Below are 25,947 nucleotides of genomic sequence, written 5' to 3' on the forward strand. Positions count from 1 at the left end.
CGAATATGGCAGTGACAGACAATATTACATTATGTTTTTTTATATACAGAGAAGGAGAACCAGTCATTGATAGTGACTTCAACAAAATATGCTTTAAGTGCCTCGAGAAGGGACGTTTCCTTTTTTTTAAGAAAAGAAGGAGCAATTTATTTACTGTAAAAATCCTTAATGTTTTAACAGGTATCCAGCATTCTGGCCATTCGACAGCATCAAGGGTGTTAAATGTCACTATTTACCTCACCACAATTTCAGATTCCATAATTTAGGATTACCACAAACTCAGCCTAATATGCATCTGTACCACGGTTTCGTATTTCTAATTAAATAAATAAAAAAAGTAACTTTTTTATTTTGTTGAAATTATTAATTTGTAAATATTTAAGTGTAACCCTAACATTGCTTAGTTTTTTTCCCTTTCACCATACACATGTATATATACATGAGTGGAAAACGTATGTGGTTTTTATTTGCTGCTCTTAGTTTAGGCCAGTGTGCTCCCTCTCCTATCACTCATTGACACGGTCTTTGACCTGTACTGTGATCTGCAGCATACTCGTGCACTATAGGAAAGGCATCCATACATGCATGCACACGTACCACCCAGCACTTCATTATATAAGACCTCAAATGATACATTTGAAATATATGTATGACAATCAGCGCTGTTGTGTGTAAGTTTGAGGCGTAGTTTTCACCATCTCTTATTTACCTTAATCTAAAATGTACTGAACTGATATATTACTACAGTACAAGAGACACAGGTCGTATGAGATCACCATCATATCCCCACAACATTCAGAAAATACAGAAGACCAAGCTTACCTCTTCTGTTCTAGAGTGGATTAGCCATATATTTAGACACATGTATCCCAAAAGCAGCACAAGACACACAGTGAGCCGCTGAGTGTGGGTGAACCAGCTTTGAGAAGGTCTACTGTACACCGAGCCCCAGAAATGGAAATCCTCCAGATATTCTGTGAACCTACAATATAGAAGCTAAAACCAAACATTGTCAAGTTAAGGTCTTCTCATGGCTAAATACAACAAGCATTATAGGTGCAGATGTGTACATAACCTTTAGCTCAATTCCATTATTACTCACTCTTTTCTCAAACTGTTCATAACTTAATTTCTACCCCTACATGGTGCACACTTTTCAGCTGTTGAGTGTCTTACAGACAGTACATAGATCTAGGTTATCTTGAGTACCACATCATTGCTCTACAGATTTCCAAAGCGCAAACTGTATTGCCAAACACCTCACTATTTATAAAACTTTATCTTCGTGCGTAATTCAGTCATGTGGGGTAAGGCAAATATGCAAAGTGTTTACTGTCCTCAACTCCAATGAAAACTTCAGCTACTTAGTGACCTCTTTGAAGAACTTTAATATCAATCGTTGGCAGGAATGATTTCTAAATGGCCAATAATCCATATTTGATATCATAAACAGCCCTAGTTTATGAGAAAAATTCGGTGAACTTTTACAGGTTCAAAAAACCTAAATAAAGGTGGCTCAATGCAACAATGCATGTTTTGTTTTGTTGAGAAAAGTCAAACTAATAATTCTAAACCTAGGCTTAAGAGTTATTGCTTGGACCCGCCAGACTTGAACTAAACAATATTCTGCTATCAAGCTGCTCTAGCTCTGTTCTTGCATGTTTGGTCTACAGTAAAGTACCTGCAGCTGGATTAACGTGTTGGAAAAGCAAGCACAAAATATGAGAAGCTAGATGAAATAATGCTGTAAATCAAAAGATAATTATTTCCAACTTCAACAATCACATATGGAATATTAGCAAAGTCTTCTTCAGCAAATTTCTCTACCATTTCTCCTTCCAACCTATTCATTCTCAGAAACATAAACGTTAACCAAAATATGTCAGAATGGACAATCCAGTGCAGTAGCCAGTCAAATGGATTATGATTGTGATACATACCATCATGGGACCTTCAGAAATGTGCAAAGTAGTCCGCTTATTCAAAACCATAAACTTTGTGCCTATCTCCCACTCTTCCTCATCCATCTCACTGCTAATTGCTGCATCTCTTAACCTGATAACATAACCTGATAACCACACCTCGGTGGTCATCACGCACAACATGGAAACACTTCCCACGTAGGATCAAAACACAGACAATACACTTCCTGGAACAAACCCTGCACTGCGTAGTGTAATGCCCATGTAGACAAGGGCTTTAGATCCTCAAAAGGAGTAATAAGTGTATTATAAATGTTGCAGTACAATACAATACAATCCCGAATAACCCATTTCAATTCTATACAAGCCAATTAGGCAGACTCACAGTACAAAAACGAACACAAGTGTGAATGTAAGTAGACAGTCATTCACTCAATCTTTCAACTTCCTATGGCCCCCAAATAAATTCTTTTTTTACCTCTCTGAAACCAAGTCCGTTGCCGATTGAAATGAATTCACGTTCGACTTTTCCATCTCCTTCATCCACTGCCAGCCAGCACTCTGCAGGAAAAAACCAACTGGTGCCTGTGATCAGGTCTTTTACAATCACATGACTAATGTACCAGCTTGGAGAATGCCCGCTGTTGTTGTGCCAAAGATGGATTTTCCAAATGGGTCCAAGACTATCAGGAAGGCTGTGAGGAGAAATCATTGCTTTAGAAACTAGACTTTCCATAAGTTCATTTTATGAGTTTGCAGGTACATAATGGCTGAACATTAGTTTATGCATCTTTATTCTAGACCTCAGACACACCACATGATGCCCACATTTTTTCCCCGAAAACTAAAGCAAAGTTAGTGTACCAAAATATTTACTATTTTAAAATTAGGGTGAAGAGACTGAGATGATGGGTAGTAAACAGATGTGGAAAGAGGGTGTTGTTCTTATGCATTCATCCTCCTCTAACTATTTTCATCCCTTCAAAAACACATTATGCCTTGTTGGGATGGAAAAGTCCTCTGCATGGTAAAGGTTTGTACCTCTACCCTAAGTGCCTACTGTACTGTTGTCCGGATGCCCAAAGCATACTTTTTTATCATAGGAGAACACAGATCATGCCTGTGCACCGTGACATAGGCCTGTCTCAATGATTGCGGTCTTGTTGGACCGTGAGGGTTACCCAAAGTGCTACCATCATAGTAGTAGAAGGCTATTGCCTCCACCAGGAGTTAAGCAGCACAAGCGCAGAGGAGGCAGCATGCCATGTAGTGATCTGTGGCAGGGAACAGGACCTTTTTTCCCTGTGTCACTGGAGTGAGGCCTACAGGCTCACTCACCTTATAACATTTTCTGCCGCTGCGTGCTTAACTCACTCTTGGCCTACATCAAGTAGATGTGGAGTGCTGCACAGTACAGGAGTAGTGTCTGTGTTGGTTGTATTTGTGCCTAGGAAGAGTACAGTACAAGGATGGAGAAGTACTGTGGAGTGCCTGTTTGGTTTGTATATGTACTTGGTGTATGTATGCTTGAGAGGAATAAATTACATGAGATATGTAGTGCTGTGCGGTGTGTGCGCAGGGAAAGCATGTGCTGGATATATGTATGCTAGCATGAAGTACAATATATGAAGGGTGAAGTGTTGTACAGTGCACACATAGTGATCGCTGGTGCAGGCAGTGTGTGTGTTTTAAATTAAGCACACCCTGGTTGAATATAGGAAAGCTTCTACAATGAACAGTGCGCTCAGACCGTGTGTGTGTGCTAAATGCATTGGTCCATGCTAGGGTAAAATATGAGATATTAGTGCTGGACAGTAAGAGTGCTGTGAGTGTACACAGACTAAATGTACCTGCAAGGGTGCATCACATGGAGAACCCTGGGTTCCATTTTGGCCAGCCCAAGCCTACCTGGCGAAGACATGAGTAGGAGAGAAATCCCCCAGACAGATTTGAGGATTGTTGCATTCCTGTGAGCTGGGTGTGGACACATTGGAGGGAAAAGGAAGAGACTCCAGTTACACTTTAAAAGACTGCTCTTCGATATAGTGATACATCACAAGGAAGGGGCCTGGAGACATCGCAGGAGGGGAGTTTGGGGCGATAACAGAATTAAAAAGAGTAGGTTTGGGATAACATTTTTGATGCACATATGACTGTGGCCGATATCCAGGTGTGCAATCTGGTCAGTCCCATGAATCGTGGTGTGGACAATTAGCTTTGGAGCCGTGCATGTTGTGACAGACATCTTTCATGAAGATGAAAAGAAGTGTCCACTTCAAAAGATGAGACCCCAACAAAGAACTTCAAAGACCCAGATCCTAAATCAAATTTGTGTCTGGAAAAGGACTATACGAAGCGGAGGTAGAGGTCACAAAAATCTATCATCTGCCAAGTAGCCAGATGGGCTGTATGAGAAGGGGATGCTCTGAAAGACTTCTGCCTGTGACCAGGACTGGTTGCAAAGGCCTGCTAGTCTCCATGCCGGATGATGGGACATCACCCAGGACACAAAGATCACCTGCCCTTGATCTCCATCACCTACCTGCTTGCCAAAACCAGTGTGACCTTTGAGGGAGGGGAGAGCATTGAACTGAGTGAGGTCCAGTGGAGAGCTCTGCTCGAGGATTCCCTATGTGAGGAGTGACGCTGTATACTGATTAGGCCTTGCCAGAGGGGGTAACCGGTAAACTGAGTTGGGCGAGGTGCACAGGACTCGTGACTGCCAAAATTGGCGTTCCTGTATGCAAGGAGGGGCTGCCGTAGTGAGGGCGATCACATAAAGAAAGAGTCTGCATCAAGATCTTGATTACCGCGGCAACCCCGTACACCAGGAGGGGCTGTCGGTACCACTTTGCCCTAGGGTTTGGGACATAGCACGAACTAAAGGAGAACTGCTGTGACCAGTGGATCGAGACTGCACAATGTGATCAGCATCTTGTAAAGACCCAGAGGTTCACCGAGAAGCCACCGAGGACGTTGAACCCTCAGAGTTCCATTTGGGAGCCAGAGGATTACAGGATCACACCTGCAAGACCCCACCACCCGAAAGAAGAGCAACTTACCTTTTTAGTCCGTTGACTGGGAGCAGCTCTGATTACTGGAAACTGACCTCCAAGACTACTTGACAATAATACCCCATGCCACCGGATGTTGCCGGATCCATCTCTAGCAGCTTGACTTTGCTGTACAGGATCCGGACTTGGGAGCGCCAGAGGAGAGGGCACTTGCTGCTACACTGTTCACTGCCATACTGCAGGAGCGAGTAAGACTGAAACTGGGAATTTGATGCCCCGGAGGACTTGCTGCTAACAGTTCTGCAGCATCATAGATACTTTTGACTAATTCCTAAAAGATTCAAAGGGAGAACTCATGAGTATCGCCTAACAGTTTGCATTCCTAGGATGCGGCCACCAATGAATTGGAAAGAGCCCAAGCATGTTACACTAAGGAGGGTGGGAAAGGTATTTGCCCAGTAGCTACTTCAGCCCGGACCTCAAGGGAGATTTGCGTTATTGCTTCTGAATGTCGTATGCCTTTGCATGTGTAGAGTTAGAAATAAAATACTTTGTTTAGAAATGAGAATATTGGACTGGGTATTTACTTATTTTGTCCACTGTTTGCATTTTGAGTTATGAGTTGTGCTCACTGACCTGCATGTACACCCACCACCCCCATTCCCGAAGGACACATGACCGCTCGACCAAGGCTACCACTGAAAGTCAAGTACAGAAAGGGTATGTGGCCCAGTTGCTCAGGACCCATAACAGGCCTCTGCATGCCCCATAGCCTTCTGAAAGGGGTGTTGATGTGCCTCAAATTACCCCCCAAAAAACCCTCCCCTCACATTTTTATGCTGCTGGTTTAATACCAGCATTATTATTTTAATGCTCATTTACTTCAGCCTGTCCTCAGAAAAGGCTTTAAATTCAACAGCACCCATTCAACAAAAGAACATTCAGGAGTGCCCCACTTTTATCTTGAATTCAAAATTCTAGCTCTGTAGTTGTTCATTAGAACTCTATGGTGAAGTTGCAGTTGATCACTAGGGAGTTAACTGATAGACTGCAGCTGTTGTTTGAAGTACCTATTTCACACTGCGTGTCAAAGTGTTTTACTGATATGGACAAAGACATTTGGGAATTCAAAGAAAATGTGTCCTGATCTGCACTTTCTCGAGCATAAACTATAATTTCTATGGCAAAAAGAAACCCCTTGTTTCTTCATTTAATGCAATATCATCTGTAGGACGTGCTTTAAGTTTTACAGCTTTGATTCCTTCAAGATAGTGTTCAGATGTGCCAAGTTTGCCATAAATACAGAATGTTCTTGCTCAAGTTGATAATTAAAAAACTCAGCGGAGGAATCAACTGACTGACTGCAGATGCTTGAAGTACACGCTTGTCTCAGAATATCAGACTTTGTTGTTACATGCCTGAGGACGATAGTGTAATGTTTGGAAAGTGCTTTCTCAATTTGGCTTCTGGAACACCTTCAATAACCTTCATTAGAAAATCATGTGAGTAATCCACTTTCTCTCAAACATAGGCCATCCAACTCCAGCAGAGAATCAGGATTTTTCACAGGGTAACATGCCACAATTACTACAGCTAGTATGGTTGCACCAACAAATGATTTATAGAGCCGAAAATCACTTATTACATTTCATGTAACAGGCTTTCACTACAATAAATGTCAATGGTGAGCGTTTTTTTTTTTTACTATTACACCCATTAGCTGGACACAGGCTGTACAAACTTAGGTAGAAAAGACATTTGGTAGCTACCCCCCACTATGTAAACTATAAAACAAACTAGCACACTCATTGGAAGATGACATCAGTGATGTCATATTAGATGTCATCAGTGTTGTCATAAATGTTGTCATAGAACAGGTCATGAGTGATGTAATATGGGAGGTCATAAGTAATGCATGTCAAGTGGAGAACTTACAGTTAGCTCTGGAAACTATAACTGGTAAATTTCTGTGTTATTTTAAAAGTTCAAAGCATTAATGTTGTCACTGACATTCACCTAACTATAACATTACTTTAACCTATGTCTTTTTTACTGTGAATTTGTAAGGTTTATTAAAACAAAAAGATCTTTTTATCACACTTTACTACAACATTGCTTTAACCTTGGTTTTTTTCACTACATTTTTAGGTTTCTTTTTTAAAGTAAAGTAATATTTTCTTACCAAATGTAAATCCAACCCCCTGCTGCAGGTGTATGGGCAGGCTCTGTGGCCAACCCACCCAGAGGCAGCCAAACCCCCCCCAGGTAGTCAACCTTATGCTGCGCACAGCCTTTTGACGCACATGGTGTGGGTTGGCACACAGGACCAGGCTTGCAGCCAGGCCCTTCAATCAACTTTCTACAGGCAGCCACCTGGAGGCAGATAACCCCACTCGGCACATGGCTTTGCTTGTGCGTGGCGTGGGGTTAGCCGCAGGGCCTGTGTTGCAGCCGCAAGTTCCCCCTCCCAACCTCTCAAAACGCCCAGGGGAACCCCAGCCTGTATCTTTTTCTTTAAGGAGTGGGAGGCCATGTGCACCCCCAAGCCTCATTAGGCCCTGGAAACTCCATACCCTAGTGCTGTATTTATTTTAAAGAGGAAGGGGGTCGCTTGGCCCACCTCCCAGAGCCTAATCAGGCCCTTGGGACCCAAACCCCTAGGGGTTGTATTTTTTTTTTTGATACCCGACCCTCATTAGGCTTTTGGGACCCCATCCCCCTGGGCATTATGCATTTTAAAGGGGGGGGGGTGTATGGAAATATTTAAAGGGAAAGGAGCCATGTGACCTCCTCAACCCCCCATCTCTGAGCCTCATCAGATCCTATTCCCCAGGGTGATCTCTAATTTAAAGGGGGGGGGGCACGTGGTCCCCCGCTCTGAGCCGATTTTGCCTCAGGGACCCCATCCCAGGGTCTCTATTTTAAATTGGTGGGTCACCAATGCCCACCCACTGTACACACGTTGGGGGCACTGGGGGGTGAGTCCCAGGGCCCCCGCGGCCCCAGCCACTCCTTTCATGCCACTGGAGTAGGCATTGCTCCCGCCCTGAGGGATGTTATCATAAATGGGAAACCCAATCAACCCTTGAAGGCTTGGGCAGTTCGATATGAGCAGGTAAGTGTGCCTACAAGGAATTTACTGAACTATATATTTGCATCAATTTGTATATATAATTTTGACAAGCTGCATCACATAGCTCATACTTCAATTTCTTTCAAGAACAATTCAGATTTACATATGAACAGATCTTTCAAACAAGATTTAGAACACGGGTATGTGTATTCACAAAATTATTTTATATTGATCTAAAATTCTCAATTATAGAGGGTACAAAATCATAAAATGCACAATGCAAACAGAAGTTACAAAATGATGATATTACATTTCCTTCTTAGTTGCAATTGTGAACACAATAGGTGCAGCTGTTTGATAGCTGCACCTATTCCTCATTTTATTGTATCAAGGGCAATGATTTCTGTTTTAATTGTTCAGACTGCCTGTAAATCATTTGTGAAAATGTGTTCACAATTGCAACTAAGAAGGACATTGAATCTCATCTGCTTGTAACCAGTTTAGGGAGAACTGTACAATTTTATTGTAAGTCGCACAGTAATTTATAAGTATTACTCGGGTGCTCTGTAGACTTTTTTGTGAAGATTTACAAATATTTGCAAAATACAGTGTAGCACAGTGTATTTAAATTATTTTAATTTTGTTATTTAAATTTTTGAAGAACTGCAATACTACTGAATTATGTACCATGGCACTCAGTACATTTTCTTTTCATAACATATAGTTTAGTGTTAACAGCTAGGAAAAAAATATCAAACTCAATACTTTGTATCGAAAGGTGTAATGCACAACACAGCCAAATTGTACCTAAAATCAACATGGCTGCCTTTAACTTTTGTAATGATAGCTCATTAGCCAATCACATAATGACTTGTAATCGCTATGTACCACACTATGTCCACCAAATACCATGAAATTAAGCAAAATATTGCAAAAGTACGTCAACAACATATATCACTAAGTTAAAATGCCTTATAATTTAAAGGATACTTACCCTACTTACTAGTAGTTCCTAAAAGGATTATTTGTTCACCATAAAGAGTAAAACTGCAAAATTTCCTTGAAATCCGTTCAGCCATTTTCTCGCTGCGTGAGGTACAAAAGTCTATAGAAAACGTTTTCTGGGACCCCATATTTATCTGTGCATCCTCTTGACCAATGAACACAAAACTTTCCATCCTCCATCAATCTAGAATGAGCTATAGGTCTGGATGTTCCGTGGAGATTTGTCTAACAGGGGCAAAGTTATTCGCAACCAAAATTCCAAGGAATGTTTATACCTGGGATTCCTAACTATAACTATTGAGTGGCTACTGACAGCATGACTCTGCATGTGTGTGTGTGTATAGATATATTTACTAGAAAAACCAAAGGTTACTGGGAAGTTATAGTTAGGAAATGGAAGTTAGGCTCAGGTTTCACTTCTACATAACCTGTGAAATTCATCAGTTATAACTCACGTCCCCCACACAATGCACTGCTTATGACCTCACACAGTTCTTCACTCATGACATGGTCAGTGACATCACTCATGACATCACAAAGGACTATAACATCTGTGTAACCTTTGGTTTTTTAATTGAATTTCTAAGGTTTTCTATTCCATTTCCTAACTATAACATCCCTGTAACCTTTGTTTTTTTCAGTGAATTTCTAAGGTTTTTTAAAATAGTAGTCACAATTGCAGAGTGATGGAAAAAGGGGGCTGGGCCTCTTACCAGCTCTCAGAAATTTCACTGTGTAGGACTTACAGGAGGTACCAGGAGGGCACTTTACACCTGAGGTCCCTCAGGAGTAAAGTGGACTTCATGCCCCAACCAGAAGTGCACCAGGAGGTGAGTTTGCAGAGTGGTGGAGAAAGGGGGCATGGCCTCCAAAGAATTCTCAGCAATCCTGTTTGTGGGACTTACTGGAGGTAACAGGAGGGGCAGGCCCCTTTTTATTTATTTATTTTTTTTAAAAGCAGAGGGGCGTGCGGCCCATTCCAGGGCCGATATCATCCCTGGGGGCCCTATCCCCTGGGGCCAGGCATGTGCATCCAGTTACTCATGTGAGGGGCAGTGGAGGGGCCAGAAGGCCCCCACAGTCCCTGCCGGTTCCCTGCCTCCTGCAGGAGCCATCAGTGCTTTTGGACAGAGGGAACTGATGAATATGGCTCCCTCTGTCCAAAAGCTCTGCTTCGAGTAAGCGGGGGTATTTTACATGCTCTTGCTTACTCGAAGCAGAGCAGAGTTTGCTATGGCTTAGCTAGCAAACTGCAAAGTCCCCGGGGGTGGGCGTCTCAGGACGTTGCTGGATCCGGCCATGGTGGGTTTCAGTTCCAAAGGTCATCTATGGCTTCTGGAAGGTGGCCCCCTCCTTTCTTTCTATTTGCCACGGGGAGGTGGTGATCCCCGGGGCTCGGGGTGGGGGCATGTGGCCCGCATTATTTTCAGGTAAAGCCCTAGGAATGTGGTGGTCCCCAGGGCTGGGAGGGGTCCAAGAGCCCCCCATTTATACAAAATGTAAGCTCCGGATAGGTGGTGGTCCCCGGGGCAGCTGTATGGGTTGCCCCGCATTTTTTTTAATAAGGAAACCTTGGGGAGGTGGGAGTCCCTGGAGCATTAGTCAGCCGGGGGTGCCTGTGCGCCCCCCTCCAGCATGTGGTAAATGGCCTCGGTACCTATAATTAACTTTCAGATTTAGCGCGACTCTCACCAAACAGTTATTCTTAAAAATGCTTTTTTGGCCCTGTGGGACCCCCCCTTAGAGACCTAGAGCTTCAGGGTGTTACTACCCTGCACCCTTTTCTTTATTTGAAATCTTTTTTCTGTGACTCGATTCAACTGAGTCACAAGATGACTGCCAACACTTCCTGGTTTGAAGTTATGGCAGCCAATCAGATCTCAGCACGAGTTCGGGAGGAGTCGTGGATCCTCCGCGTCCCCACATATTCAATTGGAAATTTCCTGAAATAACTATAAAACTACTGAAGAGGTGTGGTGTCGCGGCCAGGGCTGCTGACTTCGCAGCACAGGGTTCACGGTTCTATCCCCGCCTCTGGTGGCAGCTCAGCTCCATGTGACTCTGGGCAATAGCTCACTTAATTTCCACAATGACGGCCAGTGCCCTGCGACCCGTAAGGGTGAGTAGTTGTGCTTTACAAATATGGATTTATTTATTTATTTTACTGAATGGATTTACACCAAATCACAAATAAGGCACTTCCTTGGACCAACTTCTACCGTCCTGCCAAATTTAGTGTAAATCCGTTCAGCAGTTGGGGCTGAAGCAGTGTCTAAAGGTCCTATGGGAATTAACATAGGGAAAACACGCTTTTAAGCACCCCCTGGTTCTCGGCCACCCGCTTGATGGATCACCCCAAAACTATCAAGACTGCAGCTGAAATGAGCATCATATCAGTATTGAAAATTTCGTGAAATCTCGTCAAACGGCGTCAAAGTTATTAGCAATGAAAAAACACAAGATACAGATCTCTTTTGGCACTTTTCTAGCTCCCCCAGGATAGCACTATGGCAACTCTATGCTTAAAAGCTCTGCTAGGAAATCAGATATTTGAGGTGCGCAGTTTTAAAGTGTCGGCTGCGTTGTAGAGGGCTCTATATATATTCTCATAATGGATCAGTTTCTAGGCTTTTTTTTAACTTCAATGACCACTCTGGATTTCATGGTTTTTCATGCCCAGTTTCAAGAAACCCTTTGTGCAAGTGTCTAAACCAATCAATAAAAACATGAAACTTAACTACCTTCAAGTTCTCATATTTCTAGACCGTGTAAATCAAAGATTTGAGAGCTCAGGATTAATGATACTGCCCAATGTTTCATCTTCTTACTCTTACTAACTGCCCTGCCAAAGCCCCAGATGCAAAGAGAGAGAAAAACTCGGTTTGGAAATAAAAAATTGTAAACAGAATTTTATTAGCATTTTAGATAAGTTAGGCATTTCCCAAATAATTTGATCTTTTTAAAAAAGTTATCATATTAGTATTGCAGTCCAGCAAACCCATTTTTATATCATACTATAATTAACCAGTAACTCCCTCTCCGCCCCATCCCCTTAAAGTCCTGCCCCATCACATCTTGAGTCATCGAGTTACAAACAGTCTACAAATCTCTCAACTCAAGGTATAGTTTTTCAGAATTTGCTACTGTACATCCAAATTATGATGAAATTACTTCTATGTGCATTCTACCCCAGGCACTTCCTCCATGTCAGGATCTCTAAGACAATCTAATAACTGATCCCATGCTCAAGCCATGTTAATTGATCCTCTTTTTTCCTCACTTCTCTATGTAACACAGCGCTCTCATAGCCTGCCCACCGGATCAACTCCTCCTTCCATTTTTTAAACCTGGTGGCCCTAGCAGCTTTCCAATGCATGGTAATCACACACCTAAGAACCACAGCAAAGTCAATAAACCCTGTAGCATTTTTTGCCCTTGGCTGGTCTAGGAAATCCCCCAGAAGGTAAATTAGCAAATCAAGGGAGCACAATCAGTCGCTCCCTGAGTCACTCCATTAACACAGATCACTACTTCCCTCTAAAAATCGACCAATAGAGGGCAGGACCACATCATGTGAAGCATTTCTGCTCCTTGCTCACCGCATCTTAGAACATGCCACATCAGCAGCATGGAGATATTTTGCCTGGAGTAAGATACGTTCTATACAAATAATAAAAATTCATCAACTTTAATCTAGTAGTCCTACATACAGTATACAAACAAACAAGTGTCTTTGCCTAATCTGCCTCTGAAGTAGGAAGTAGAAAATCATCTTCCCATTTCTGTCTAAGTCCCACTAGAGGTGTTACAATATCAATACGTAATGCTTGACAAAGACAAGTCACCACTCTAAAACGGCCTAAGATAGTACATGGCACATGTAATAAAAAACTACCCTCTTGAAAACTGGCAGGTAGCTGAAAAATCTTCAAACAATAGAAGTTCCCCAACTCTAAGAAGTTTCCCTATTCTTTTCAATCCATGGACAGACCATTCCACTAGGCCCCTCAATTCTCCGCTCAGTGTGATTCACTCCAAACTTCCCAGCTGGATAGCCAGGGCATAGAGCACAGGGACAGGAGTACGTTGGAAAGCACGATGCCAGCAGTGTCACACAACCCACAATGCAGGTCTTCTTGGTGCCAGGAGAAATCTGTACAGAACACAAACCTGGCAACAACTCCATATTCGCCTCCTCCGGAAATCTCGGAGAATGGATTCATTGAGCAAACCACTGCAATTGCACCACCAAATAATAGGCCCTGAAATCTAGAGCCTCTAGTCCTCCCATAGTTGTTGGGTGCTCTAATTTAGATAATGCCGCTCTACACCTGCCCGACCCCCATATAAGACTAATCAATAATTTTTTATTTTTTTAAAGGTTTTATTTAGCGCTAGCTTCACCCAAGGGTATCAGAGCGCTTTACATCATCAATGGTTGCACATAATAAAAACAGTCTTGGCAGTTAAGAAAAAAACGGGTTGTAGGTGCTGAAACAGAAATAGAGATAAATGGAGTAAATAAGGAAACAAAAGGAAGTACATATAGGATGGGATAGAGAAGCAAGTTGCAGTAACCAGCATGAATATAGTAGAATAGTATAATTAACAGTATGCCTGGGGAACTCAAAGGACATAATAGGTAGCAGGTGGTAGAGTGAGGGGGAGGCGGAGAGGGAGGCGACAGGAGAAAGAGGGGGAGTGGGGAGGGTGAGAGAGTGAGTAGGGAGGCAGGGAGGCATGAGGACGGTGAGGGGAAATAGACAGAAAGGAGATCCGGGTTTTAGTTTCCCCAACATTTAGTGAGAAGATGGATTTTAAGGTCTTTTTTGAAACTGGAATAGGAGGGGTTGCACCGAAGGTCTTTGGGGAGGGCGTTCCAAATGGTTGGGGCTTTGCCAGAGAAGGAGCTGGACTTTGAGGCCGTTTTTTTAAATAGGGGTGTATGAGAAGAAGAGTGTTGGTGCTTCTCAGTGTTCGAGTACAACCAGCTTTTTTGAGTTTAGCTGTGAGGTAGGATGGGGTCTTCTGGTAAAGGGTTTTGTGTGTAATACAGGCAATTTTATTGGAGGATCTGCCTTCAATGGAAAGCCACTTAAGGGACTTAAAGGCGGGGGAGATGTGGTCAAAACGTTTACAGTTAGTCTTTAGTCTGGCGGTGAGATTGAGAACGGATTCGATGGGGGCCAGATGGATACTGGGGGTGCCAGAGAGAAGGGCTTTTCTATAGTCGATTTTTGTTAGAACAAGAGACTGAATAATTAATTTGAAATCTTCAGCTGGGATAAAATGTTTTATTTTTTTGATGTGCTGGAGAGTGCAGAGTGCACTTTTTACTGATTTTTTTTAACATGGGAATTTAGTGTGAGATTATTGTTGACGGTGATGGCGAGTGATTTAACCGAATCGGCTAGGGAGAGGGAGCAGTTTAGTGCTTTAAAGTCAGTGATCCAAGATTGGATGGGGAGAGGGTTGTTTTTGGAGGAGAAGAGGATGATCTTCATTTTGTTGGGGTTGAGTTTCAGATGGTTGTTGTGGAACCAGGTTTGGATTTTTGTTAAGGCCGAGTTAAGGCGCATTATTTCAGTGTGGGATTTAATTTTGTAGTACAATTGGGTGTCGTCAGCGTATAGGTGGTAGTTGATTTTTTCTTGTTTGTCTATCAGGGTAAGGGGTTCCATAAATAGGTTGAAGAGCGCGGGAGAGAGGATGGAGCCTTGAGGGACACCAAGGGAGACAGACGTTGGGCTAGAGAGGCAGTTTTGGATTTTAATTTGTTGGGTTCTATGTTGGAAGTAGGAGGTGAACCAGTGAAGGACAGTCCCACTGAGGCCGAAGCCATTTTTGAGTGTGTTGAGTGGGTTGGGTGGTAGACTGTACCAAAAGCCGCAACAAGGTCAAGAAGGATGAGTAGGTAGGTCTCGCCCTTGTCCAGGGCTAGGTGAATATCATCGACTATGTTGAGAAGTGCAGTTTCTGTGCTGCAACCTTTGCGGTAGCCAGATTGAAGGGGGTGAAGCAGGTTGAACGAGTCAATGTGTTTGCCGAGTTGGAGAAGGGCGCATTTTTCCAGGGCCTTGAAGAGTAGGGGGAGGTTGGAGATGGGCCGGAGATTATTCGAGTCGTTGGGATCAGCTTTGGGATTTTTGGGGATGGTAGTGATTTGCCCGAATTGAAGGGAGATGGGCACACTCCCTGTTGAGAGCGAGGTGTTGATGATGTTGGTCCAGTAGGGGACGATGACATGTTTGAGATCTTTGATGATTGTGGAGGGGAGCGGGTCTTTGATGTGGGAGGAAGTCTTGATTTTGGCTAAAATGTTGAAGACATCCTGTTCAGAGACAGGGTGGAAATTATGCCATGAAGGCGCTATTTTTAAGCGGGAGGGAAATGGGTTCCGGAGGGGTAGGAGAGGGGAGGGGGCCTGCGGGAGGCAGGGATATGGACCGTGGGAGCGGTGGGGTAGTCAGGGGAGGTAGAGGGGTGGAGGAGGGAAGAGTATCAGGGAAGAGTATCGAGGAAAACCCGCCAACCCACCCACCAAAGAACCCAACTTCCTCAGATGCATACTGCTTGTCATAACGTGACTGTCTGACCCCTGTCTGCGACAGGACAGGCAGGAGAGGAAAGGGCGTGGGGAGGAAAGGAAGTAAGGGGAGTTAGGACAGTAAGAAGGTGGACACGGTAAAATAAAGACGTGTTTGTACCACCTCCCTGGCTCCTGTGTTTTCCTTCGGGGGAGCGCGACACTGGCGACGAGGATGGGATGTGAACTTGTGATGTATTCCTATAGGTACTGTATCGATTCCCCTATTCCTGACCCTGGTTTGGTTAATAATTAACTAGCAGCCATCCAACGGTGCAAAAACCGTTATCTGATTAAGCCACACCACGGCACAGAAGCGCGTTATCTGATTAGGTCATAACGCATGCCATCTAATTAGACAAGCGATATTCCTCCAGCCCCTGATAAGGCATACGGAGTTCTCAAAACAAATCAAACCTACAGCGACCTGGGAAATTCCCATAGCCATTGTTTTGATTTCACCGAGAACTTCAGCAAAAGAATGTGCGAACGAGCCCGTTCATATGACATCCTTATTGACGTATATATGTCCATCCTTACGTCAATCTCGGCACCTTTCAGGTATAAATATCACCGACATTGCCTTAAGCAAACACATGCGGTGGTGACGAGATTGGAGCAGCGAGACGTGCCGAGGAGCCCAGCAGAGAGCGAAGCCCACAGGCGCTGCCCCGCCTTCCTGACGCGCTGAGAACGAGACGCTGCCTTTCTCCTGCTGAGAAATCCAGCTCCGGCGCTTCCAAGCAGCCCTCGCAGGCAGCTGGAATATCAAGACCTGGGATAAGAGATACCAGCCCTCCACCATTCTAGATCTCAGGTACAGAACTGAATAACCCCTTGCAGAGAATTCTCGAGTCAGTCCCTTGGCAAAACAAACTTAACTTAAACTGCTACTTATCTACTCCCGCCCACGTATTAGGCTTAGGTCAGGTACACTGGGGTAGGCGTGGTTAGAAGCACCAGTTGAGTACGATTAGTCAAATGTATATATGTATGTATCTATTTTTTCCATTTTAAAGTATCATATGGCTCAGAAACCATATCAATGCTTTTACAGTATTATTTTATAATTCCGTCTTTACTGTATGCACTTTACTTAACTATAAGTATTACAATAATAGCGATTCATTTCTCTTGTATGAGAAAGGAGACTGATCAATAAATAACATCTTTTTATTGAACACGCCCGTCTCTTCCTTTTCTCTACAATCTGGTGAAACTAAGAATGCACTGAACTGACTGAGTAAAATAAGTTGTCTTTTGTTTTCACACGACTCTAGAGATACACTCTTGATTAGGGGAGAGCAAAGTTGTCATGTTCTATGGTTGTCAGAAACTAAATCCCTTCTTGTCTATCCAGGGAGGTTAAAATCCTCCTTGCCTATTCGAGAAAGTTTCTAGTGAACTCTGAGCTAGCTGGCAAACACAAAACTTTAAGTCTAATATCGTCGGTAGAAGACCTAGTTAACCTCTGCCCTAGGTCTATACTATTGAAGACATTATTCCAATGCGCAGAGCCTATTGGGATAATAGGAACTACACTACATGGCGCCCAACGTTTGGATAGGCGATAAAACTAACGCAAGACATTAGAGTAACTCAGTCGTGCTTTTTCACACAGACCCCTTTTTTCCCATAATACTACAAAGACGTCTGGAGTGGGTGAAAGGTCATATCCGCCAAACCTCGCAGGAGGAGACTCCTATGTATGGTTCTTGGTTTATTCAACGTTGAAGGATACACTGTTCCAAAATATTGTGCATCTAATCTTTGTTTCCATAGAAACCTGATCTGCAAACAAACAGAATAACCTTCCTGTCAGTAAAATGACAGAAAGTGAAGAAGAAAGGGAGACAGTTAGAATAGCAGCTGAACTCCTAGTAGCAGACAATACTCTGCTGCAAAATGACCCGGATGCAATACTCATCCCGGTCAACATAAGAAAATCTATAACTTTAAAACGTATAGAAAATGGGCTGACACGGAGAGGTGGTACAGTCATATTCGTAATCGAGGCACACGAATATCGGCAGACAGAGGTATTCTATTCATGGATAAACTTTCCAGCAGCAAACGCTGTAACAAAGGACTTCCACTATTACAAAATAGAGGAACCTCCTAATGAGTACATTCCTTTCGAGGAGGTGGAAATACCACTCAAATTCCAAGAGCACCTGCTCTTGTTTCATGGCGCCCTAAAACATAATAATCACATCACCAGGCTCGGTCCACTAGGTAGACCAGGAGCAACGTGGCCGGTCCTAGCCGGATACACACCACATCCAGACATTGAAGAAATGCCTGCACCAGAGCTTTTAGCACAGCTAAAACAATTAATAAAAATACATAGACAATTAGTCCAATATGTAATGCGGACTTCAACAATCCAACCAGCAATTAAAATTCCACAGCTGATCATTCATCAGGGGAACACAAATAAAATTACACCACAGAACATACAGTCCTGTCTAGGTAAAGTACCCGCAAAACGGGAACAAATTCCTTTCTGGCTAGCACAAAAAATCACTCAAATAGAGGCGGTGTAGAGGGCAACGCCCTCTACGCCGGAACCACTGCAAAACTCCAGAAGAGACTCCAACGGATCCAGAACGCCTCGGCGAGACTCATCCTCGACATCCCCCGACGCAGCCACATCTCCGGACACCTGAGAGATCTGCACTGGCTCCCGGTCAACAAGAGAATCACCTTCCGTCTCCTCACCCACGCACACAAAGCCCTACACGACCAAGGCCCGAGCTACCTCAACAACCGGATCAACTTCTACACTCCCAAGCGCCTCCTCAGATCAACCAACCACGCCCTCGCCGCCGTCCCCCGCATCCGAAGAGCGACAACAGGAGGAAGATCCTTCTCCCACCTGGCCGCCAAGACCTGGAACTCACTTCCGACCAATCTGCGCCTGACCCAAGACCACCTCTCCTTCAGGAAGAAGCTCAAGACCTGGCTGTTCGAGCAGTAGCGGCACCCCCCCCCCTCCCAGCGCCTTGAGACCCTACGGGTGAGTAGTGCGCTCTACAAATGACCTGATTGATTGATTGATTGGTTTCCAGATACCACCCCTGTTGAGAAACATAGGATTCTGACTATCTGTCTTCCAATGGGAATTGCACCACATGTGGAGGACTGTGACACTTGGGGAACAGTCTTTGCTTCCATTTACACAAAAACACATGGTGTACCATCCATGTCAGTAATACCAGATGTGCTAAAACAGATTCAAGATGAATACGGTCCAGAACCCGCTTTAACTCTCGGTATGAAATTACTGAAAGACTTCAAGCAGGTCTCTGCAATATTATTAGCCAACATAAAGGGAGAAGCAGCAAATGTGGCGATTCGCCAGAGGTTAAAAGAGACAAATATAGCAGACCAACCATCTGAAATTGCCAGAATCATAGAAAAATCCTAGGAAGAACTAGGAAGAGATAGTTTGGGTGGAATACCAGTGAAACCCCAACTAGTTGAAAGTCCTGAAAAGGTATTTATTAAAAATAATTTAAACACTCAAAAAAAGAGCTGGGATGGAAATAAACAATCCAATCCTAAAGAAAAAAGATTCCAGTCCAGAGGAAGGTCTCCTCGGCAGAGAGAAAGATCTCCTGACCAAGGACGCAAGTCTCCCCAAAGGGAGCCCTCTGTGAAAAAATACAACCTTAGAAATAGGGATAATATAAAAAAAACTGCTAGATATCAAGATATTGATACACGTCCCTCTCAATCTTTTCAGACTTCCTCGCAGAAATCGGAAAGAAGAGGACGATCAGAACACAGGGAAGAGCACGTCAAGTCCAAAGACAAAGAACCTGCTCATCTGAATAAAAAATTACAATTTCCAAAAAAGAAGGTAGCCAGTATTAAAGTAATTAACAATGCCGAGAATACTGAGGACACAGCTGAAAAACGGAGAATGGGCTCAGACAATGCTAGACAGCGCAGCAGAAGTGAGCATAGCTCGCAAAGTCCTTATGAATCATCTGGAGACAGTGGACACGAATGAATACATTCAGGTGGAAACTGCAGATACCAGAGTTAGCAAACCTCATAAAATATATGAAATAACATTGCGTATAGAGGGGGATAAGACTAGAAAAATAAGGGGCCTATTTTGGGATAATCTCTCCAAGGGCTATGACATCCTTCTAGCTGAACGAGACTGGCCTCCAGAGTTTGTCAGGGAGTGCCCACATGGCGAGGAAATAATTATGCCTGCCTTCTCAAACCATATTCCAATTCATAAAAAATATACACTTGCAAGAAAGTGGGCAGTAGCTCAAGCCCCTGCCTCATAAAAAAATCATGTGGGACGGGATGAGGACTCTCCTCCTCACAAAATCCAGCTAAAATCACAACCTACTGCACAGAGGCAGTACCCGATTAAGCAAGAAGCTAAAAAACAGGTAAAAGAGATCCTAGATCAACTTGAATACCAGGTGGTGATTGAAACTTGCGCCTCACAAATGAACAACCCTTTGTTTCCTGTCTCCAAGCCAGACAATTCATATCGTCTTGTTTTGGACTACAGACACCTTAACTCATGTTGCAAAACATTTGCAGTACAAAACTCGCATAGTGCTGCACTAATGAATAACATAGTGCGCAAAAAATACAAAACCACATTAGACATTTCTAATGGATTCTTTTGTCAAAATATAGCACCAGAGAGCAGATATTTGACGGCGTTCTCAATAAATGGCAAAAAAAATTCTGTCGTTTGCCCCAGGGGTTCAAGAACAGCCCAGGATTATTCTCAGCGAGAGTAACAGAATTACTACAAACATATGATGACGAGGCATTATCTTATGTCGACGACATCTATCTAACAGATGATGACTTGGATACTCACTTGAAAAGAGTGAACACCATAATACTTGGGTTCGCAGCAGAGGGTTACAAATTCAACTTTAAAAAGTCAAGGATTGCCCATCTAACAGTCCTGTTTTTAGGATATGAACTATCAAGTGAAGGCAAAAGCCTGGCTGACAATTTCCTAGAGAAATGTGCTGTAATCCAAGCACCTAGAACACTGAAAAACTTACAATCAATTCTAGGCTTCCTAAATTTCGTAAGAACTTACATTATAAATTATGCAGAGAGAATTAAACCTCTCTATGATCTAATAAAACCAGATTTTAAAAGAATCAATTGGACTCAAAAACACACAGAAATTTTGAGATCTTTACAAACAGACATGTTAGTTAAAACAAAATTACAAACACGTGACAACACACGCAACCTTGTGATTCGAGTCATCCCAGGAAGATGCGGATTCACATACCTGACCTCTAATGAGGGAGAGAAGGTACCAATAGCATACAAATCACATTTGTACACAGAAGCTGAAAAAAGGTTCAGCATTAAGGAAAGCATTGTTCATGCGGTTCAAACAGCTGTAGCAAAGGAAAAATGCCAAGCAGACGGTAGACAGGTTACAGTCAGAACAGCAGAATCAGCTTTTGAGGCATTAACAACACCATGTAATTTACCGACAACTGCACTAAATCCAGAATGGGTACAATGGGTAAATTCTGTTGCTACAGACAAAGTAAAATACTATTTTGACCCGGAAATGAAAGAATTAAAATTTCTAAAATATGAGAGAGAATACCCTCTGCCAATCGACATTCTGCCTTTACGACAATACGCCTGTGTAATATATACAGACGGACATGCTCAACCCTCAGTTTGGGGAGAGCTGGCTTACAACGCCACGTGCGAAATTGTAAAAGAAGTGTGGCGCAGAGGTAAATTAAGACCTCTACTTACAAAAACACACTCAGTGGAAAATAATTCAGAACTACAAACTGAAATAATGGCACTAGATAATGCCGATCGCGAATTCCCGACACTTATAGTGTGCGATTCGTATTACTGCGTCAAATCATACAATAACGACTTACAGAAATGGATTAAAAACTGTTACAAAGATGACACAGGTGCAACAATAAAGCAAAAAGTGCTCTGGGAACAAGTAGTTTTTTTACAGAAAGAACTACCAAAAACTCACGGGATACATTCACTGAGTCATCAGCGTGATGGCGTTCACGTTGCAGGGAATTCATGGGCTGAGACAGCCACAGCGGTAGCAAGTAAATCGGCTTCCGTAGCTACAAAAAAACGTGCAGTAAAACACATTGACGGTGAAACTGTGCTGGCGGTGAAAACGTCATCAAAAGGCGACTGCTCAGCGCTACCGATCAATTATCCACTCAATTATACATACATAATCGATGCAAACTCAGTCCCTTTTGCTCGAATCCCTGGAGTGGGGGATAGAGTAATTCCAAACACAGACAGGAGAGGTTTGTTAATAGCAGACGCACATATGGGTGAGGGTCTCAGACACCTTAAGCAAAAAGATTCTCTGGAAGAATTACAATCAGTGTACTGGTGGCCAGGCATGAGCCTGCATCATCACATTTTTGTAAAAAACTGCCCAGACTGTAACAGAGATCGCAGTGGCGAGCGAGGAGGGCTATTGCCATGGCATTTCGCTCCAGATAAACAACAACAATAAGAAAGTACCCATCATGAAAAAGCGTCATATTAACATAAAAAGACTAATTTTCACTTATAATGTAGACCCCAGCGCTCGGCTGACGTCTGGACTGTTATAAAAATATTTGCAAGTCTATAATGGCATATACGCTAGAAGCATGCTACGTTTTGAATAATGTATTCCCTTTAGCCCTCAAGCTTATAGGGAAGCATGGCCAAATGAGCATTGCATAGCGGGACTCTTCTCACTTCCTTCCTGAGGGATACGGGATGGTGTAAAGAAAAAACCAAGACATAAAGCAATCTATAACGGAAAAGGTATTAGGTTCGGGAGCTGGGTGGGTCAAACATTTAATAAGTGTCCAACGTAGTCTAAATAACCTGCCAAGGAATTCTCTGAAAGGGTTCAGTCCGTACGAACTATTGTTCGGGACTAGAATGATGATCCAAGATCTTGATAGTCAGACTTCAGTGGTTAAAGACAAAAGCTTTGATATCAAAGATCGTTTGGCTATTTTGCTGGACTTAAATTAAACAAGAAAAGACCTGAGCAACATAAAGTTGAAACAACAGCCAACAACCACTGAAGAAAAACCACCTGTCCCAGCAAGGCATGTCTGGATTCCAAAAGTCGGGGATCTGGTCAGAGAAAAGATCGCAGTAAAGAAGGAATTTGGGCCTTCTTACAGAAAAGCAGTTCCTGTCTTGTCTATCAACGGGACAAGATCAGTAGTACTACCGCCCCTTGCTGGTAAAAAGGAGAACCGAGTCATAACCATCGACCTGGTTAAACCACAATCATGTGGCCGATAACAAATAGTAGGCTAAGTGGACTCCCAAGAAGTAGCAGAACACCAATGTTTGCTACGAATACAGAGGCTCAAACTAGAAGACTGATCACATTTGGAAAATCTACAGTGAATCAACAAGGACTATGCAACAAAGCAATGGAACTTGAACCTCTTAAAACCCAAATCAAAGCTTTTCATCAAGAAACAACAACCTATGATGATGTAACTGCAGACTTTGCTAATGAAACAAAGCAAAATCCAAAAGCAATTGGAACAATTGACAGAACAGCATCCGGCTACTTCATCAACTTCGATGATTCATCTGAAGACCCGAGTGAAGCAAAGAAACAGCCATCAACAAAAACTTTTAAAGATAAAGCTAAGGAACTTCTTCAACAGCTGAAAGAAACCTATCTGATTTCTCCATGGATTGAATTTTGGGTGGCCTTAGGTGCATTTATCCTCATTCTTTGGCTCATCATGGTACTATGCTTGGGACATTTCATTGAAGGAAAATATGCTAAAATGGACACAGCAAGCCAGAAAATCAACTTGGTCCTTAAACCACACACATCTTCACACATCGAGAAAAGAGAACTTTCTTCAGTGAACTTCACAGCCAATCCCATACCAGGCGGTGTAGCATGGGACAAAACTGATTATGAAATCTATGGTCCAGTTGAAATCCTGAAGTATCCACACCAATTCAATATCTCATTGAGTGACTTTGTAAAACCAAGCACATTTGCTGATGATTGGGACTTTGAAAGTATTATTGATATGATGTCTGATCTTGTGATGTCTGCTAAATTTACAGAACATGATTATTTGCAGGGTTCGTCTAATTATGATCAAATGTTCTGCTATAACCACTATGGTAACCATTATCTCCATAAATCTGCACAACCTAGAAATGTTTTAAATTATAACCAATGGGAACATTGTGCTACTCCTCCAAAAGATAGCTCGAAAACATTTTATGATAAATATTCATACTTTTCAGGGTTTAACACAAGTAATGCAGAAACATTTTATTTCAAATTGTCAAATAAGACAGGTATGAAGACCATGCTTACCAACACAAAATTGATATATTCAGATTCATTTTTTGAGCAAATGAATACATTTGTTTTTGATTTCTGGAACAGTAACATTGAAACAAAAACTGTTTGGGGTACAAAAGATTGGCAAGTACAATGTATAGAATCATTGTTCAGAGCCTGCATGATCCCAGAACAAATTATATTTTTGAATGACACTATTCAACAAACTACCTGTCTTGGCTTAGCCAAAATCAAAGATTTGAACAAACCGTCTATTCCAAAACCAACAGTCAGCAGTAATAGCTCTATAGATGATGAGATAGACGTAAACCATATATTAAACCAAAACAGAACACATCCTGAATGGAAACAATGGTTGATCTGGCCCACAGACACAAATAACTGTCAAGACAGATTCCTGAACAAAATACAGGGGTTCAAATTGACCAGGCCAGACCCTAGATATTCCCAAAGACAACATCCAGGGATAGTAACCACCTACAGCGTGGGCAAGCTCTGCCTTCAATGGCTACAAACGTCCACACTGGCTGAAATTAAGCAACACCTAACTTTACTTACAGAAGGTGCTGACTTGCGTGATTTCATATTGGGACCACGCAAACAGCGTCAAAAACGTTTCATAGCGGCCTCTATATATGCAGCTTATAACGAAGTTTGGAAAGTAACTCAAATTGAGACAGCAGAAAAAATACGGGAAATTTACCGTATTAATTTGGAAAAATCACTTTCTGTGGTGGACAATGGGTTAATGACTCTGTCCTCCAGAATATATTCTCTGGACAGCATTGTGTCTTCAGCAATCGATATAATATCGCAAGACTTACTGATGTTACAACACGGTCAGTCCCAATTGCGTTCTATTGTACAGCTTGGCTGGACGTTACAAAATCTGCGTTCTGGCTATGTGCCTTGGCGTTTAATCAACACAACGTCATTATTTAATATCTTTAACCTTACTGATAAACAAATCAGTTTGGCACAGAAGGGTGCTGACTATACAATTCTGAGCATTGAAAGACTTGAGAGATTACCATTGACAATGTCAGAACGACCTGTCATTGAATGGATAATACATGGAATAATAAATATTCCAATAACTACTTTCCAGTTTCAATTCTGCCAAAAATATATACAGGCAGGCCAGTATGAAAGGTTGGGTAAAGGATACATTAAGTCAATATGGAACTTGCCCTATACACACGAATGTGTCAGTAATAAAGGCCAGAAAGTGTTTCTCAGTGGCAATAATTGTGCAAACTCACTAAGCGGTACACTTCTGTGTCAGGGTATTAGCTTGCATGGAGCCTGTGAAGGGACTTCAAATAACCTTTCATGTTACCAGCTAGGCACACCTGCGACACAAATAGAACCATTCTTTAGGAGACTCTCGAACGGGAGTTACATTCTAATAGTAGATCGCAGATGTTGTAGTTTGCTGCCCGGAAAACCTTATCTCATAACCGTGACTAGGAAGGTCATGTGCTGTGAACGAGTATTGTTCCCGAACGATTCTCCAGACAGGGAGGCAAGGTTATGGCCCGATTTGAAAATTGCTTCTATTCGAATAGATACTTTAAGCAGAATGAAGACTGTGCTCCTACAGACGCCGACTAGGCTCACGTCATCAAAAGAAACATATGATCTCCAAGTTGCAAGGACAACAGAAGAGATTCATTCATTATTATCAACTAATTCCCCCATACATTTCGCAGAAATACTGAACGAAATCTTAAATATTTCTGATACCACTGGTGTCTCCAGTGTATTTAAAGCAGTGTTTTCGGGTGCGTTAACTCCATTCAAAGCCATCCTGGGTATTTTTCCAGACTTTGTCCATTCAATTTTTGGCGGACTTCCTCTCCTTTTGGGACTAGTGGCAGGCTTCCTATTTTTGATCCTGTTATTTCGCTATGGCAAACCATGTCACAGACAAAACACCTGCGACAAGGGAAGAAATGATCCTAGCCATTGGCTAC

At 42.7% G+C, this 25,947-nt stretch overlaps 1 protein-coding gene across 1 annotated transcript in view; it reads right to left on the reverse strand.

Moving 5' to 3' along the window:
* The window catches only part of PKD1L1 (polycystin 1 like 1, transient receptor potential channel interacting), a 1,793,388-nt gene that overhangs the window by 558,538 nt on the left and 1,208,903 nt on the right, over window positions 1–25,947 (reverse strand). The window contains exons 43-44 of the mRNA XM_078688182.1: window positions 2,401–2,617; window positions 823–996 (exon numbers count right to left, since the gene is read on the reverse strand). Coding sequence (XP_078544308.1) covers window positions 823–996; window positions 2,401–2,617 — 391 coding nt within the window. The remainder of the gene's footprint in view (window positions 1–822; window positions 997–2,400; window positions 2,618–25,947) is intronic.

The sequence above is a fragment of the Lissotriton helveticus genome, chromosome 4_1 (genome assembly GCF_964261635.1).
Source record: "Lissotriton helveticus chromosome 4_1, aLisHel1.1, whole genome shotgun sequence".
Taxonomy (NCBI): Eukaryota; Metazoa; Chordata; class Amphibia; order Caudata; family Salamandridae; genus Lissotriton; species Lissotriton helveticus.